At 50.6% G+C, this 19,277-nt stretch overlaps 1 protein-coding gene across 1 annotated transcript in view; it reads left to right on the forward strand.

Annotated features, from left to right (window-relative positions):
* Nucleotides 1–19,277, forward strand: part of MAN1C1 (mannosidase alpha class 1C member 1) — a 137,104-nt gene that overhangs the window by 49,292 nt on the left and 68,535 nt on the right. The window contains exon 2 of the mRNA XM_004741136.3: nucleotides 3,103–3,199. Within this exon, the coding sequence (XP_004741193.1) occupies nucleotides 3,103–3,199 (97 nt within the window). The remainder of the gene's footprint in view (nucleotides 1–3,102; nucleotides 3,200–19,277) is intronic.

Genomic DNA, 19,277 nt, shown 5'->3' on the forward strand with positions numbered 1-19,277 from the left:
CCTATCTTACCCAGGACACGTGAGGTCCACCAGTCTGCCAACCATGTGTTAAACTCTACAGCCATTTTCTTGTTCTCACAGCCATTCAGCAAATATTCGGGGACACCTAGTATGTGCCAGGCCCTGGATGCGTTGTGAGACATGCAGTAATGACCAGGGGTTTGGTGGGTGAGGGGGGCCCACATAATAGCTTGACTGGCAGGCTGCTGTGGGCTGTGAAGTCAAGAGTGTGGGGAAGGAGTGGGGGCCTGACTTAGGCATGCCTGGGGAAGTGGCCTCCTGCAAAAGTGCTGTTTCAGCTGGGATCTGAAGGAAGGGAAGCAGTAGTCAGGGGAGGAGAACGTGGGCCCATAGCTGCATTCCTGCTGGGGCTGTAACCCAGACTGTCGCTGAGCACAGGACAGGACACCAGCTCGGGGCTGGCTTAGCATGCTTCAGGAAGAGAAGTACAGACTGCCTGGTGGGGGTCTTTTCCTGTCCCTTGCTCATCCAGTGCCCAGGTTGAGCCACTTGTGACCCGAGATGGGAGACCTGAATGTGTCCGCACGCACACGCATGCTTATGTGTGTGAGTGTGAGAGAGAGTTGAGAGCCACTCTGGTTGCCTTCTGAATCCAGTCCCAAGTGGCATAGGGATTATTTGTGCCTTCATTCCCCTCCACTGGTGTGGATGACTGAGGTAATGGGCCCCGTTCCAAACGTCTCCACATCCGCACAGTGGCAGCTCCCATGGGAACATGTACAGACCCGTGATTCTCCTAATCACTCGGGTACACCCACTTCTCTCTCTTTCTTGCAAGCAGGAGGGGTTTGGAGGTCCTCCCCCTCCAGACCTCTGCTGCTGCTTTCCTGCTGTCATATATGTTTTACCAGCCTCCTGCCGCTCTCCCCGCACCCCCTCCCCAACCTCAACTCTCATTGACTTAACTGAGGGAGCCTCCAGATGAGAGATACTGAGGGAGGAGGCCAGTCTCCCTTAAGCACTCATACCCGGTAATTAGTTTCTGTTATTGCCAATTCAGGGTAAGTAGAAAATAACAGAGGAATGGAACTAGGACTCAAAGCCCATGCCAAGTGCTTGGCATGCGTTACCATGACATTTGCATGTGTGTCACATGGGAAGTCACATACCAGGCCGAGCACTGGTGTAGGTTTGGCCAGCCTGGGAGTTGAAAGAGCCTGGTTCCCAGCCCTGCTGGCTGTGTCATCCTGACCACTTCCATCTCTGAGCCTCAGTTTGAACATCTGGGAAATGGAGAGGTGCTGCCAGATCCCTCTGTCACTTCACAGGGGGCGTGGGCCATAGACTCATCACATCTGCCCTCCTGGGCCGTGTATTTGGGTCACAGCGGCAGGCGCAGCAGAGGTCATGGTCCAGATGTGCCTGGGAGAGACTGCTTCTAAGCCTTGGCGCCTGGAACGGCAGAGCATGGACGGTGAGGGTGGAGATGTCCAGAAGGAGGGGGCAGCGACAGGAGCGAGAAGGAGAGAAGTAGAAGGGTGCCATACAGTGTCTGGAGGGGAGGTGAGAAGTAGAGACAAACACGTGGACCAGATGGGTGGTTCTCAGGCATGGCCTGTGGACTAGTAGGATCGTGGGGGAACTCGTTAGGAAGGCAAGTTCTTGGGCCCACCACAGACCTGCTGGATCCGAAACTCAAGGATGGGGCCGACGGGCTGATTCAGTAAGCTCTCCAGGTGATGCTGATGCCAGCAAAGTTTGAGAACTAGGGACAGGTGGAAGGAGGGATGGTGGTTGTGGTTTGGAGGAGCAGATTGGGTTTTTAGAGGCTGAAGAGGGCAGAGGACTCGTGCTTGTCAATCACATGCTGTGGCAGGTCAGAAACAACATTTCCAGCTACTTTCTTTCACATAAACCTTTCAGGATTAGGGGTTAAACCTTTCAGCAAAACAGCCCTTGGTATCTCCATTTCCAAGAGAAGTCCACTGAGGCTCAGAAACCTTCACTCACTTGCCAAGGTCAAAGAAGAGGTGAGGGGCGCACACAGACGGCCCTGGCCTCGAACCCTGTGTTCTTTGCAGTCAGTAAACCAGCTACCTCCCCAGGCACCAGGCCCCCAGCTGTGCCTCTGCTGCCGGCCCCACTGTGACCCAAGCAGCCTGCCATGCAGAGGCGAAAAGGCAGCACTCTAGAGGGGTGAGCCTGGGGGCCAGCGGAGCAGGACTGAACGTCCATTCCTCTAGCCTCCAGGCTAAGTGCATCTGGGGAACCAAGGTGCTGGCGTGATGTTCCCTAGAAACTGACATAGTTTCCTTAAAGTACTAAGAACTCATGCACGGACTGGGGGACAGAGTTGATGAATATTCATTGCTGCGTACCTGTGCCAAGACTTGTGCTGGGTGCTGTTAGGGAAACTGAGGCAGGCATAGTTTCTGGCTTTGAAGAGCTTTTGGTTCATAGCCAGGGAAACAAAGCCTGATAAGTGATTGGCTGGGGTGCTGGGGAACCTGGGATGGCCAGGGTGGGTCAAGCCAAGTGTCAGAAAGGTGCAGAGAGATTTGTGGCAATGTTAAGGGACAGAACAAAGACTTTAGCGGGGGTGGCAGACCTAAAGCTTCAGAGCCACAGGGCATGGGTTCAGTTCGTAGCACTCTCACTGACTCTCTGGCTAACCTTGGACAAATTACCTCGTGTCTTTGCCTTGTCTCCTTATCTGCAGAATGGAGTCAACCATCCCTAGTTCAGGGGTTGTTTTGTACCAGGCATCACTCTGTGAGTTGTTTCCTTCCTTTCAGAGGATAGCTTTAGGCCAGAGCAAAGCAGGAAGGCTTCATGGAAGAGGTATCTTTTCACTTTGGCTCTGAAGGATAGCTAGAATGTATTTATTGCTTTTTGTGTCTCCTCTGAGAAATCCTTGGGTAGACTCTGGGCTCTGGGGTCGTCTGAAGAGAATGGCCGTTCAGGTAGCTGTCACTGTGAATAGAACTATGTGAGAGAGAAAGTGGTCTTCTTCAGTTTGGAAGATTATTATTATTTTTTTTTATATGGCTTCGAATCCTGTTGCAGAGGGCAAAGCCAGTGGCCAGTGCCCGCAGTTGGGAATTGCCACACTCAGGTTCTGTTTCCTGCTTTCTCTTACAGATGATGCAGTTCGCCTGGCGGAGCTACAGACTTTATGCCATGGGGAAAAACGAGCTCCGACCGCTCACAAAAGACGGCTATGAGGGCAACATGTTTGGTGAGTTGGTGTGGGTGAGACCCACAGCCCCTCTGCTGGTTAAGTGGAATTCAATTTTGGCTCTTCCTCCCCAACCCCCTGCTGAGCTGTGTCCCTATTTCCCCAGACTCAGGGCTCCCAAGTCTGAGTTCCTTCTGGGCTCTTCCCTCTCACTTTATACTCTTTGTACGCACTTAGCATCTGTGTTTTGGAGCAAACACACTTGGACATGTGACTGGGGATGGTGAGGAATGGAGACCTGTTTCCCAGGAGCAGGTCTGGGGCTCTGAAGGACACAGAGGACTGGGTTTGACTCCAGTCCCCCAGGTGTAGCTGTAAGATGATCTCAGGTGAGCTCATGAGAAACGGAACCGGTTTTTGATGAGGTGGGCAAGTGTGCCACCTTTAGGGTCCTGCGGGTGTGTCTTGCACACCCCACCGGTGGACGGTCAGGACTGTCGCTCATCAGGAGTGTCACAGAAACTGCCTTGTGTTGGCAGCACTTGTGTGACCTGCCGCCTCTCTTGCTTGTATGTCTTCCATTTCCAGCCGCGGGTTCTCCTAACTCGAGAGCCTCTCTCAGCTGGACAGTCTGTAGAGTGCCTTATTGTGGGCATGGCCTCACATTCCAAACTTAACACCCTTCCAAGTCGCCAGCTCTCTACTTTTTCTCCAGAAAAGATGCCGGAGGCAGCCTGGCCTGCTTCTTCCCTGAGAGATGGGAGCTGTCCGGGGCTAGAGATGGAAATTCACCCACTGTGTTCCTCACTCCTTAGAGACACAGGTCCCTGAGGTCCAGAACCAAAGAACCAAGTCAGATGAAAAGTCCCAGGAAAATCTTCAAGGGAGATTTAAAGGGATGGCCCCTACGTGTATGGTCTTGTGAGAAGTGCCTGTGTTCTGGGAAGGGGGACATTGGACCTGCCTTCCTCCCTCTAACCAGTCAGCATCACATCCTTTCTGGATGTTCTAATAACTCACTCGCCTTGGGTGTGTGTCTGTGTGAGAAAGAGAGATTTTTGGTAACTTCTTTCATTTTTCTGTTTATCATAGGAACATAGGGGGAAAGAAAAGGTATCAAAAAGTGAAAAACAGACAAAAAATAGCTCATTCTGCCATATACATGCAACCTCTGTTGACCTCTTGTTCATTTCCTTCCCATATTCTCTGTGCCTTTTTTCTCCTCGATATACAATTTTATGTTCTCTCTCTCTCTGGCTTAATGTTATATCATAAGCGTTTCTCTAACTTATTCAAATTTGTCATAAAGGATGGCAATTATTGCAGGGATGTGCCATAATTCATTTAACCATCCTGCTAATGTTGGACAGAAGTCGTTTCTAATTTTTTGCTATTAAAAATAATTCAGCAGTTGTCATCTTTGTGCATAAAATGTTGTCTTTGGATAGATTCCTAGGGAGGACTCCTGAGTCAGAAGAGAGAAAGGCAGATATTTCTTTAACGTCAAGTATGAGATGTGTAGAGTCTGGTTATCTTCTCTGTCTTGGAACATAGACCTTCCCCGATGTCCCACATTAGCCCTGGGGAAAGGGGCCAGCGTGGGTCTCACCACAGTCATTGGAGCTTTGGCTACCAGTGTAAATCTGGGATGGAACCAGAACCACGGAGGCTTCCCCTCTCCTTCTCGCTGACAGTTTGCAGATATCCAGGGAATTGGTGGAAGTCAGGGGAGGCTGACTCCTGAAACTGCACAGCCCGGGCATAGCTATTGCTCAGACCATCCATGGGGCAGAGGGAGCACCATGGGGAGCATTATGGGTAGGACTAAGCCCAGTCCCATTGTGTGAAATTCCTCGGGGCTGTCCTTTGCATCTTGACTCTTCAGTCCCTTTTCAGTCACCGGACCTGATGGAGAAAGTATGGGCAGCTAGAACAGTGGAAAGAAACTTGGACTTTGAGTCTGACGTACCTGGATACAAGTCCTCACTCTGTCCTGAGCTATCTGTGTAGCCAAGCCTGAGTTGCTTAACCTCTCTGGACCCCTGCTCATTTGTCCTTCATACTGGACTACTATGAGAGCACATATGAACATGCAAAGGGCCCAGTATGTGCCAGTGGTTTACGATTGACAGTATAATACATGCAGTCAGCAGTTGCCCAGGTGAGCCCGTGGGAAGTCCTGAGGTCTCCTCAGTGTCCATCTCCCAGAGCAGCCGCTCCCCTGGTGCCAATCCTCCCATGCCTCTAGGAGTCCTGGCAGCGTCTTTCCTGTGCAGCCAGCAAAGAGGGTGCAGTGGGCAGCTGGCTCCTGGGAAAGGTTTAGTCTTTCACTCAACAAATGCTTATGGACTACTTTCTAGTCCATAAGCTGTGTGACCTTAGGCAAGGCATTTCTCCATGAACCCGAGTTTTTCTGCACAGTGGTACTAATGAAAACATCAGACTTATAGCCCAGGGCCTGCCTGACACACAGAACCTACTTAATAGGTAGTAGCTGTGACTGTGGTTACCCACAAATGTGTCTTATGAGCCAGAGGCTTATGGGAATGCACCCAGAGGAGGAGCTTCTAGTTTGGGGTGGAGCCATAAGGGGCTTTGAAGCCAGACTATTCCCAAAGATAGAAGGAGGTGAGCTAACCTGGGTTAAGCTGCTTGTCACCCTCCCTGTTCTTTTTCCAGAGTCACATAGGCTGCTAGGTGGTATCATTGCTGGGCTCTGGCCGCTGCCATCTTCAGTGACTTCACTGCAGACTGAGCCCTGCCAGCAAGGCCGGGTGGCAGCAGCGCACCCCCGCCCGACCTGGCTGAGCTGTTCGGACATGGGCTCACGCAGGGCTGAGAGGGGTGCATACGGGGAAGAGTCACGAGTTCACGCTGGTGTCTGGCTTTGCAGTGAGAACATCAGATGCCGAGCCTGGTCTCCTGTGCAGCATTTCACCAAATTGAATTCTGCTCCCAGCTGCCCATGCACCCCTCCCTGAATCCGTTCTCACGCCGAGAGTGAGACTGCCGAGCGATGTGTCTCTCGAGCCAGTTTTTGTGTCCTTCACAATTCAGAGTGAAAGAGGCTTCCATTTTCCTAACCTCCAGCTCAGCGGGTCCATCAGAAAATGTTCCCAAGCCCCTTGTGCTGCGAGCAAGGCCTTAGCCTGCTCATTGCCTTGTGGCCCAGGCCATGGTGGATATCTGCCTTGTTCCCCTTCCTCTGAGAGGTCGCTCCAGTTGTCCCTGTTAGTGTCCAGCCAGGTGGTGGAGAGAGTTTAGACTTTGGATCTAAGCAGGCCTGAGGAGAACCTCTGTGTTGCCACTTAGTAGCTCTGTGGCGTCCCACTGCGGAGTGGGGCAGAGACTCCCACCTCCTGGGCGGTGGTGACAGACTAGAGATGGACTGAGGCCTCGCCTGGAGCCAGGTCCAGAGTGGGCACTCGATGGCAGCTCTCTGACCACTAGTAAGTCACAGGGTCAAGTCTGCCAGTCGCAGAACACCTTCGGGGAGGGGAGGGAGCAGAGCCAGCGGTGACGCGGCCGCTGGAGTGCCACAAAGCATGATGGCTCAGTACACAGAGGCCCAGCTTCCTTACCTGCAGAAGGGCCTGCTGCTAGGACTGGGAAGGACACTCAGTAAGCCGGCTGAGGAGCTTGGACTCAGGCCGATGGCTTGCGTTTGCATGCTGCTGTGCCACTTCTCAGTTGTGTGACCTTGTGCAAGTTTCTTAACCTTTCTGGGCCTCACTGGTCCCAGCTGTAAAGTCGGGACCACAATACTACCTACTCACAGGATTGTTTTGAGAACTACATGAGCTAAGACATGAGAAGTGCGCATATTCATGTCTGGCATTCTTCAAGTCAGCTGCTATGAGGGTGACGTCAGGCTCTTAGGACAGTGTGTGCCTCTCTCACGTTGACTGGAGCGTGTCCAAGACCCCTGGATCCAAGGACCCACGTGAGGGTTCCAGGGCTCTGCAAGACCAGATCCCTCCTGTCCTGTCGCCCCAGCCCTGGAGTGCCCATGGCAGGAATCGTGGGTGGGCAGCCCACCGGCAGGCAGTGTCCTGTTCACTCCTTCATTTAAGCAGCTTACAGAGGAATTTTTAGGCAGGGAAAGGTTAAAGTTCAAGGCCATGGAAAAAATCAGCCTCCTGCCAGGATAAGAGTTTCCGGGCGGGTAGTAAGTGACACCTTGCACTGGTGCCAGCTTCCAGCCCTGAAGCACTTAAAGAGCATTAATCCTCCCAAGAAGTCATAGTGAGCCCTGATAACTTCATCTTCCCTTGGCAGCAAGGAAAACCAGCAGGGCACAGAGCCTTGGGAGTGGGTGCCACCAGAGAGGGTGAAAGGGTTTCAAGGCAACTCCCACTCCTTCCTCTGAGTCAGGGAGAACCAAGGTCAGAGAGCGGAAGGGACTTGCCCAAGGTGACACAGCACGTTAATTACAGGACTGGGGACTTAGACTCTGGTGGCCTGAGTCCCAGCCCAGTGCTCTTTGCACCACCCACTCTGAGATTAGCTAAACTGACCGAGGCCAGATTGTTGAGAGGCAGGCCTATGGTCATGGCCAGATCACCACTAGGAGCTGGAAATTTGCAGAGCTTCAGAGGGAGCAGACTACCAGGAGATGTATGATTTGGGGGCAGAGAGCCCACCCACTTCCTGTACCTGCATCACACCGGGCACTGTAGCTATATTCTCTCGTGTCCTACTCACAGCCCTTGTAAGGAATGTATTACCTATTTGATCCCCATTTCACAGATGAGGACTCTGAGGCTAGGCAAGTTTTAGGACTTGCTTAGTCACACAGTTATCAAGCAGAGACCTGATCATAAGGCTGTCAAACTTCAAAACCCAGTCCATAAGCCACTGTGCTGCCCTGTCCCCCAGTGGCCATATACAGTGGCCACAGAGAAGGGAACAGGGCAGAGGGTTGGTCTCAGGGTTGGTGGGGCTGCATCTTCTGCTCCCCTGCCCTGACGGAAGCCCAGAGAGGACACACACTTCCTAGGTCTGCAGCCACGCTTCTCCACGCATCATTAGTTAGTGGACATCGGCTGAGTACTCAGGGCTTGGAAAAAGTTTCAGATGTTCCTCTTTTCTTCCAGCATAGGAGAATACCTTATCCCCACCCAATAACCTGAAAACACAGAATTGCAAAGCATGCCATTGGCTGTCAGTACGAGGAGCCGAGGGTAGTATGGTTTTGAGAACCATGCCTGCTTGAGTTTGAATCCTGGCTCTCAGTCATGAGTCCTGTGCCTGTGGCCTGGTTTCCTAATCTCTCTGCACCTCAGTTTCTCCATCTGTACAATGAGAATAACCCCTCCTTCACCCAGCAGTTGGGGAGATTAGATAAAATTCATGTGCAGTGCCTGCCCGCGTGCCTCCACGTTAACCATAAGCTACTGCCATTATTATTCTGTTTCTTAAAAGAATACTCGGGAAAATAATTGTATTCCAAGGAAAGAAACAGTGCCTGGCACATAACACATCGTGGGCCTCCAATACATATTTTTGAATGAATGAATTGCCTACCACTGTCTCTGCATGCCCTGTTTCCCCTTAGCCCTTCGTTCTTGGTTTGGCTGGGAAGGGCTGGATCTGGCTTTGTTCTCTTCCTCTTGTTCTCTTCAGCGGCCTTGACCTCCTCCTCTGTCGCAGAGCGAGTTTAGAATCAGCAGACTAACCCCGGAAGAGCAAGGGTCCTGCTTAGTCAGCAGATGTGCTTCTCGGGCATCTTCTCTGTGGAGCTTGGAGGAGCTTGCGTGGTCTAGCCGGCCCGGGAGGACTGTGAGAGCCCCAAATTGGATTCCGCCTCTGCCTTGTGAATCCCCGATAGAACTGCCAACCAAATCCCCGTTTCGAGGGATGATTTATGGCCTTGGGTGAGTTAAGAGGCGAAATGAACACAGCATGATTTTCAGATCACAGGCTGGGAATGTTCGGCCTTGGCAGGGAGAAAAATCATCTTTGCCTTGTAAACGGAGCAAATATGATGTTGAAGAGGGAATAAATCCAGGTCCCAAGATGTCACTTTTACAATTGCTTTTTGGCGTGTGACTTAGTAGTGCCTTCTGCAAAATGCTCACAGTCTCCTACACACACACCCCGGTCTGCCTGGATCTTTCTGTGGGGGTGAGAGTTACTCCACCAGCATGGCTGCCTAGGGAACTGCACGCTTTGCCAGAGAGACCGTTCGCGAAAACCACCTGCTTCTGCAGTTTCCCCAGAACTCCATGTTGTTTCCACGATCTCGAAACCTGTTCCCGGGAGGCAGCCCTTTGACGTTAGAGGTACGCCTGGGGTCAGATCCTCAGCATTTACCAACTGAATGAAATTGGGCGAGTCACAATATTCCCCAAACCTCAGTTTACTCACCTGGAAAGGTGGGGGTAGGGGCAGGTCGCCCCAGTACCCTGCCTGGCATGCATGCCCCCACCCTGGGTTCCTCCCCGCCTTCCCCTGCTTTTGGGTAACAGAACGCGTTGACTTCTCTGGCTGAAAATGCCATATCCACTTTTATGAGTTTGGTTGTTTTTCTGAAAAAACAAACACCCAGTTTCCATCCATCGTTCTTGGGAAATCGTCATCAGGCCATGTTGCTCACTGATTTTTAGCAAGCTGTGGTGCACATTCCTGACCCAGGCTCTGGGTTTGTTTTGAAAAAGAGCTGTCATCTGCGTCGGAAGTGGGGATGTTGCTCATCCTTGCATAGAACGGGTCAGGCGTAAGGGCATCGAGCAAGCCTTCCGGGGAGTCACATGTTTTGGGAGCCATGGCTGCTCCATCCGGAGGCTGCGGGGGGCTCTCAGAGCACAGAGGAAATGGATTAGAAGCACCGGTCACTGGCAGATGGGCTTTTAACACGAGGAGGGTAATGGGATGAAAATATTGACCCCACATGTGAAGGACAGGCAGAACCGGCAGTTGCCAGTCAGATGCTATGGTCATCTGGGGGGAGGGGGTTCTCCCGGTGGCCTTGGATGATATGTCCGTGATTTTGCCTGCCACCACCTCCTAAAAACCAGAAAGCCCCTCAGGTCACATGGGTAATTATTGGAGCAAAGCACTCCCCTCTGAACTAGCCTGCTGGATGTTCCCTCTCTCATGCCGCTGACAGTTCAAGGCATGAGGCTGGCTGCACCCTCCTCCCGCAAAGATTTTTTTTTCTTCCCAAGCACTTTCTAATTAAGATGCGTCTCGGCTGTTTTCTTTTTCTTTTTTGTTTAAAAGGCTTCCCACCAGCACAGAGCATAATTTATTTCTCTAAAAACTATAGTAGCAGGTTGTTGTAAAAAGAAAACTCGAGGTCAGGAGCCTCGGGTCCCCATCCCAGCCCTGGCGCCAGCAGCCGTGTGAGCCGGCGGCCTCCTTTGGGCTTCGTCCGGTCTTCACTCACAAAGAAAGATGCCCATCCCCTCTGTGATTCCTGGTTGGTTACCAGGCTGATTTCTTCTTCTTCTTCTTTTTTTCTTTTTCCGCCTCTGAGAGGCTATTTGGGCTGTGCTGGTTCTTTTGAAATCTGAAATTTTAGTAGCAAGTCTTGTCCCTGTCAGGGAGAAGTGAGTCAGGGTATCTATTCCCAGAGCAAGTCGCTGGATGCCTGAGATGATTCATATCGAAAGTGACATTCCCTCCTGGAGGCGGGGTGTTCCCACCCACTTTCCAAAGACCTTGCCTTCCTTGGAAACAAGGCTGAGCCCACAGCAGACAGCCAGCCCCCTTTCTCTTCGCACCACATTGATGGCAAGCACTTGCCAAATTTCCCAACAAACTCAGTGACAAATAGGTATGTGAATTCGCAGAATCTCAGACTGTCAGTGCCAGTTGGATTCTTTGAAACCATCTGGTCCGATGTCTGGAGGATGGGGAACGAGGCACTCAGAGGGACAGGGACTCTCACAAAAGCCTGACAGCCAGGACTCAGCCCTGGTCTTTTCACTTGAGCCTCTTTTTTTTTTTTAAATGACCTTTTAAACACTGAAATGTAACTTAGATCTTACCTACAGCAGAAGGCACAATCCCACTGAGTTTTACAGATGGGTACAACCTGTAGCTATGCCGCAGATCAAGGTAGCATTTCCCAGACCCCACAAGGTCCCCTCGGGCCCCTCACACTCAGCCCCCCAAAAGCCACTGCTATTCTGACTTTTGTTGTCTTAGATTACTTTAGTCGGCTTCAAAATTTCGCACCAGACTTTCTATACTCTTTCATGGTTTGCTGCTTTTCACTCATAATTCTATCATAAACAGGAGTTCACTCCTTTACAAGTTTACCCACCCATTCTACTGTTGTTGGACATTTTTATTTCCAGTTCGCGGCAACTGCAAGCAAACTCCATACCCATCAGCAGCCTCTCTTTCCAGCAGTCCCTCTCCTGCCAGCCCTTGGCAGCCGCTGATCTACTTTCTTTTCCTACACAGATTTGCCTATTCTGGACATTGCATATGAAAAGGAACGTATGATATCTGGTCTCTTGCGACTGACTTCTTTCCTTGGGCCTCATTTTTCATGGTTCCTCCGCACGGTGGAATGTACCGGTTCCTCATTTCCCCTTACTGCCAAATAATATCCCGTCCTGCGAGTAGACCATATTTTATTTATCCTTTCAGCAGTTGATGGACATTTGGATTGTGTCTGCTTTATATTTTTTATTTTTTGGCTCTTCTGAATAATGCAGCTCTGAACATTCATGTGCAAGTCTTTGGGTGGACGTGGGTTTTCATTTCTCTGGGGTGTCTGTCTAGGAGGGGACTGGCTGGATCATGTGGTAGCTCTGTGTGTAAACTTCTGAGCAACTGCCAGGCTGTTCTGCACGGTGGCTGCACCATTTTACATTCCTATGGGAGTACTTGAGGGTTACAGACACTTTCGTACACGCTTTTTGGTAGGAAACGAGCAGCCACTTAACGCTGGGATTCACCCAGGATTTGAACATCTGGGTCATACCATATTGGTATGTTGAACTTTAGTTGGATGCTACCAGTCTTGCCAAGTGGAGAAATGGATCAGCAGTCGCGCCGGCCATCAGGTGGGAGTTCTAGTCTCTCCATTATCCTTGCCAACGCTTGCTGTCATCAGTATGCTTCATTGTCGCCTCCTACTGAATATTTCCCTCTTAATCAAGATGCTGCACCCGGGGCACCTGGGTGGCTCAGTCAGTTAAGTGTCTGCCTTTGGCTCAAGTCATGATCTCGGGGTCATGGGATGGAGCCCTACATTGGGCTCCCTGCTCAGTGGGGTGTCTGCTTCTCCCTTTCCCTCTGCCCCTCCCCTACCGCTGTGCACTCTCTCTCTCTCAAATCAGTAAATAAAATCTAAAAAAAAAGCCACACCCTTTGTTCAAACCCCGAGCTTCCCAGGCATGTGCTCCCTGGAGCAGAGCTGTCCTGTACTGCCCCTCAGCCCTGGTCTGAAAGGGTCCCTGCTCTTCCCACCTCAACCTAGGTGTGAATTGGACCTCCCAGGCTGGCTGCCTCAAGGGCTCATTATAGCAGGAGGAATGGTTAGCAAAGTCTTCCTTCATTACCCCGTCCCCATGCTATCTCCCAGTGCCATGGGGTGACCTCTCTGCTCCACAGCCCACCCCAGCCATAACACACAGGTCCAAAATAGTGTGAATTAGACCTTCTTTAGTTCTGTTATTATGCCAGGAAGGGGGTTGTAATGAAGAAAATGTTGACCTGGGGTCAGAAGACTTGGAGTCTCTGAATCCTGACTCTACCAACTCACTGGACAGGGGTTACCTTTCTTTCCTGAGCCTCAGTTTTTCTCTTCTGTGGAATGTGGAGGTTGACATCCCATAGGATTGTTACTAGGATCTTATGAGACTACTAACTTATCTGTTTGTGATTGTTCAGTGCCTCTATTGTGCCAGACACTGTTCTAGACACAGGAAGCAGCAGGAAGACATCCATGTAGACCACCCAGGCTAGTGGGGAAAGAGATATATGAACTTGTAGTTTCAATTCAGGTGGTACAAGTATAGTGGTACAAGTATAGTAAGGTCCTCACACCGAGAGCTCTTGAATTCCTTCTTGGAGCAATGGGCTTCAGAAAGTTGAAGTATGAAGGCAGAAGCATAAGAGAGGGGTCACGGGCACAGAAACACGAGTGCAACAGCCTAGAGGGGAGATTGAATGAGATCATGGCCCCTCGAGGTCTAAAAGATGTCCGGTGTGGCCAGAGCATGTGGGGATGTGGTAAGAGACTTCATGCAAGCAGTACTGCTGTAAAAATGGTGTCTCCTGAATGTAGCTCCCTGGTGTTTTCTCCCCATCCTAAACCTCAGGAACCAGGAGACCTGGCTTCTAATTGCTTCTCAACCACCCGTCTGCTCTGTGACCTAGGCGAGGCCCATTCTCTCTCTGAGCTCATTTCCCCATCATACGGTGTGGGCTTCTGTGGGCATATGGACTCTCCTGTGTCTTCTAGGTCCTAAAATAGTGGGTGATTGGGCTACTTTGGGGTGTTTCACCCTGGCTGATGTCGGTCTGGTGTGGCTGAGCGGGCAGGGGGCTCTGTGATGGGAGCAGAGGTGTGGCACCAGCCACTGGGGCAAGGGTTGCTTCTCTGGGCTGGGGGAGCCTGGACTTCACTCCCCATCCCCCCTCCCTGCCCCGGTGATGAAGTTCTAGAACCTAGGTGAGGTTCGGTGGGCTGAGGTCCGGAGCCGATGACCAAGAAAGAATTCTTGAGATATCTTTGGTGCAAAATGGTGGTTTATTAAAGCATGGGGACAGGACCCATGGGCAGGAAGAGCTGCTGCCCGGGTTGTGAGGGTAGGCATGTTATATACCTTGCGGTTGGGGGAAGGTGAGGGGAAGGGATGGGAGGTTTCAACAGAGTTTTCACATGTTAAGGAGGGCCTACAAGGTGCCGGAGGGAGGCCTTGTCCTTATGGCCTGATCAATGTCGTCTTTAGGTCAGGCACTAACATCAAGATAGTTGGGAGATTCTTGGTGGGGTGTTATGATCCTGCTATCATTTACATTCCCTTCTACCTCAGCCTCCTCCAGTTTATGGTGGGGAGGGAGACATTAGGGCTTCAGGAACTGAGAGTTATTTGCCTCTGGAAATTTGTGCTATTGATAAGGTAACCTCCCTGTTTAGATCTCTAGGACATCTGTAGAGCAAGGGAGATTCCTGTTCTGCAGGACTGTGATCCCTGCAAGTTAACTATTTATCGTTTTATGGCAGTCAGGGGTGCCTGAGGAACGCTACACGTATTACGGAGGGGAGCAGGTGGAGAGGGGGTGCAAGGTGCCAGCTTTTGCTCTGTCCTCAGCCAGCCTCCTGCTCCCTCATCACCGGGGGGGGGGGGGGGGGGGGGGGCGCTCTGGCTGGCAGATCAGTTCCCTGCTCTCCCCAGGCATGAGAACCAGGCAGGAATCAATAGGAATTGAAAACCTCTGAAGGGAGCGTGGAGGAGGACAAAGAGACCCGGAAGTGTGTTGTCAGCACAATTTAGGGCTAATACTCAAGTTTGTTTTTCTTTTCATCAAATCTGAAAGGCAGTTTGAAATCCACGGCTCCTGTTTTGTTTTGTTTTTTAATGACTGGATAAAAGCACAATTGCATTTTCTCCCCCAATAACTTTGAATTCTGGGAATAGACCATGTGGGGATAATTGCTGTTGTCTAATCCTGCCGATGGCCAAGCAGATGATTGGGGCAGAGAGGAAGGGAGCCACAGTGGCGGAGGCCCTCTTGCCTGCTCCTTACCCAGCCAGCACCGCTCAGCTCCCCAAATAACACTGTTCCTAAAATAGCAGTTGCCCAGAAATGCATCTGGATGTCTTTTTGCAATAAGTAACCGATAGTGCTGTTGGGGACAGGCAGAGTTGGGATTATTTAAGTCTTAATTCAGTTCTGCAACTTTGTATCAAGGACCTACTGTGTGCCAGGCTCCCAGCTGGGGATGGAGCCAGGAAGAGGGTGCAAAACGAGCAGGATGCCATGAGCTGGTTGGAGAGAAGACCAGGGCCATCTGCCCATGCTGCCAGGCAGGACACGTGCCTGAGTGACTTGGCTGCAGGAGCGGGTGGCAGTACCCAAGGAGAGCTGCCGAGCAAGTTCCTGAAACTATTCGAAAAGTTCCCATAACGTTCCCCACATTTCAGTGCCGGCAGATGACAAGGCTGGTGCATTTGAGAGGAGTCATATGGGAGGGGGCAGAGTTGTTGGGGGTAGAGTTTGCCAAGTGTCAATGAGGTCTCTCTTACAGGTGGGGCAGCAGCACGGGCCGAGCCTAGGAGGTCACGCTGGGTAGAGCATGGGTGCTGAGACAGAGGTGGGGGCACTGCATGGGGTGGAAGGAAGCAGGTTTGGAGGGAAGAGACCTGGTGCCGGCATCCAGCACCCAGCACCCAAGATGCCCCCCGTACAGGGCTGACTTCTTCATTAGACACAGTGCCTACAGCTCATAGAAGTATTGTAATTTTAATTTCTCTTAAAATCAGAAGACAAAAATATAATAATGAACCTAGCCTGGGTTATATTCATTTTTATACAAATGCAATTGTAAAAGATTTTTTAGATTTTATTTATTTATTTGAGAGATAACTGGAGAGAACGTGAGCTGGGGGTGGTGGGAGAGGGGTTAGAAGGAGAGAGAGAAGCAGACTCTCCGCAGAGCAATGAGCCCAAGTGGGACTTGATCCCGGGACCCAGCGATCATGACCTGAGCCAAGGGCAAACAGTTAGCTGACTGAGCCATCCAGGTGCCTCTAAAAGATCATTTTTAATATATTTTTTATGAAGTTGGGGCCCACAAAAGTCATAATGTAGCTCTGTTTCTGTGTCCTTTGCCAGGGGAGGGTCCCGAAAGCCTGCTACCACTCGGACTTGGTGGGAAGAATTCCTTCCTTCTCATTTTTGTTTTGAAAGCTGGCGCAGAAACAACTCAGGGGCGGGGGCCGGAAGGGCGTGTCCCCAGGTGCCCACCTTCTCAAGTTTCATGTCCCCCCCCCCCCCCCCCCCCCGTACCTCTTTGAAGTAGGTGTTGTGATGAGGAGCACACTGAGATTTTGAACTTACCCAAGCCTGCAAAGAGCTGGAGCTGCAGCTCCAACCCAGGCTTGCCTGCGTCCAAAGCCGGCACGTCCGGTTTCCTCTGCCGCTGGAACTGTGAACCCCCTGCGGCCAGGACTTCCGCATAATCTGCCCTGTGGGTCCCTGGTGTGGCACCGACCCAGCCAGTGCTTTAGCGGTATCCAGTGGTAACGGTGAATGCAAAGAAGGGTCCGTGTGTGTGCACCGATTAGAAGTGATGAGGGCAGTTCTATTTTCAACTTTTTGAGGAACCTCCATGCTGTTTTCCAGAGTGGCTGCACCAGCTTGCATTCCCTCCAACAGTGGAGGAGGGTTCCCCTTTCTCCGCATCCTTGCCAGCATCTGTCATTTCCTGACTTGTTGATTTTAGCCATTCTGACTGGTGTGAGGTGATATCTCATTGTGGTTTTGATTTGTATTTCCCTGATGCCGAGTGATACAGAGCACTTTTTCATGTGTCTGTTGGCCATCTGGATGTCTTCTTTGCAGAAAGAACTGCCCTACGACCCAGCAATTGCACTACTGGGTATTTACCCTAAAGATACAAACGTAGTGATCCAAAGGGGCACGTGCACCCGAATGTTTATAGCAGCAATGTCCACAATAGCCAAACTATGGAAAGAACCTAGATGTCCATCAACAGATGAATGGATCAAGAAGATGTGGTATATATACACAATGGAATACTATGCAGCCATCAAAAGAAATGAAATCTTGCCATTTGCGACAACATGGATGGAACTAGAGCGTATCATGCTTAGCGAAATAAGCAGAGAAAGACAACTATCATATGATCTCCCTGATATGAGGAAGTGGTGATGCAACATGGGGGCTTAAGTGGGTAGAAGAAGAATCAATGAAACAAGGTGGAATTGGGAGGGAGACAAACCATAAGTGACTCTTAATCTCACAAAACAAACTGAGGGTTGCTGGGGGGCGGGGATTGGGAGAAGGGGATGGGATTATGGACATTGGGGAGGGTATGTGCTTTGGTGAGTGCTGTGAAGTGTGTAAACCTGGTGATTCACAGACCTTACCCCTGGGGATAAAAATATATGTTTATAAAAAATTAAAAATTAAAAAAAAAAAAAAGAAGAAGTGATGAGGGAGCAGAAGGCTAGCTCAGGACAAAGCACGAGTTGACGCCCTGTAGCCTCCTGCCCACCCCCCGCCCCACTCCTGAGTGGGATCTGTGTGACATTCCTCCACGAAGTTCCCAACTGGCTTAATGTTAATGCCTTTCTAGAGGGAAGAACAACCTTAGCTTGATAATAGCAAGGCCTCTAGTATCTTGTAAGTTCTCCTTATCATATGAAAATTCTTTTGAAAACCTCCCTTTTTCCTTATCTCCTTCAGCTCCAAAGTATACAGTCAGCCATTCTGCATAACCCCAGTGTGTCTCTTTCTGCCCTTGGGTCCTGTCCTGTGCTTTAATAAAACCACCTTTAAAAAAAAGGAGAGAGAGATTTTATTTATTTATTTGAGAGAAACTGACAGAAAGCGAAGGAGCTGGGAGGAGAGGGAGAAGCAGGCTCCCTGCTGAGCAAGGAGCCCGAAATGGGACTCGATCCCAGAACTCTGGGATCATGACCTGACCGAGCCATCCAGGTGCCCCTAATAATACCACCTTTTTGCACCAAAGACGTCTCAAGAATTCTTTCTCGGCCTTTGGCTCCAGACCTCACTCCACCAAACCTCACCTATATCCCAAAACTACATCAGAAGGAGGTTGTGACATTTTTTTTTTAAAGATTTTTATTTATTTATTTGGCAGACAGAGATCAGAAGTAGGCAGAGAGAGAGGAGGAAGCAGGCTCCCTGCTGAGCAGAGAGCTAGATGCGGGGCTCCTGGGATCATTACTTGAGCCAAAGGTGGAGACTTTAACCCACTGAGCCACCTAGGCACCCAAGGCTGTGACATTCTTATTTTGAAACTGCTCAGCCTTTGTCCATTATATCCCTCTACCCTGCATTAAAAGGAAAGCCAAAGTATTTACAGATCTTTCCCAAACTAAGGAGGACAAAATCCCAGATAGCCCAGGTGAGGCTATTTACCTGACTCTCCAAAGTCTAAGGGGCTGTCACAGGGGTCTGGCTGGACTGGGAAAAGCTGCTGCTCCTGTTCTTGCCACATCCGGAAGTGGGGTCCTTCTTACCACCTGCAGCATGGCTTTATCTGAAGGACCTTGAACTCCACAGACATAAACTGTGCCCTGACCAGGGTATACATCCAAAAGTGGGTCCCTTGGCAAATGACAGATACCCTCTAGGCTCCCCCAGGCTCCAGAGGTCAGGATGCAAAGCTGGGCAGAGACCACTCCCCAGAAACATCCCAGACCCTGCAACTCAATCCACCTACTAGAGACGAGGCAAAACCCCTGAGGCAGGGTTCTGGTGGCTCGAGACAAGTTTGCCAGTTGGATAGGAACAGAGGGCTTCGGCTCCATTTCCTAGTTGTGTGACCTTGGGCAAGTGAATTAACCTCTTTGTGCCATAGTTTCCTCTCCTGGAAAAAAAATAATAATACCTATTTCATAGAGTGGTTGTGAGAATTCAAATTAGTACATGTGAAGGGCTTAGAGCAGCACCAGTAAATAGTGGAGGCTGCCATTATCATGGGTGCCATCATCATCTTTAACATCAGTATTGTCAAAGCTGTCCAGGGAAGCAGTGATTCTCTGTGTAACCTTGGACAATGCATTTTTCCCACCCTCCCTGGGACAGTCTCACTATCCATAAGATGAGCAGCTTGGGACCATTTATGGCTCTTAAACAAGGGAAGATATCAGAACTACCTACTGGACATTTGCAGACATGGATTTGCAGGTTCCATCTCCAGAAATTCTTATTCAGTAGAATTAGTAGCTGGACCAGGGATCTGTGTTAAAAATAGAATCTGCTGGGGCACCTGGGTGGCTCAGTGGGTGAAGCCCCCTGCCTTCGGCTCAGGTCATGGTCCTGGGGTCCTGGGATTGAGCCCCGCATCAGGCTCTCTGCTCAGTGAGGACCTGCTTCCTCCTCTCTCTCTCTGCGTGCCTCTCTGCCTACTTGAGATCTCTGCCTGTCAAGTAAATAAATTAAATCTTTAAAAAAA

Source organism: Mustela putorius, unplaced genomic scaffold, assembly GCF_011764305.1.
Source record: "Mustela putorius furo isolate JIRA1106 unplaced genomic scaffold, ASM1176430v1.1 tig00003853_pilon_pilon_pilon, whole genome shotgun sequence".
Classification (NCBI taxonomy): Eukaryota; Metazoa; Chordata; class Mammalia; order Carnivora; family Mustelidae; genus Mustela; species Mustela putorius.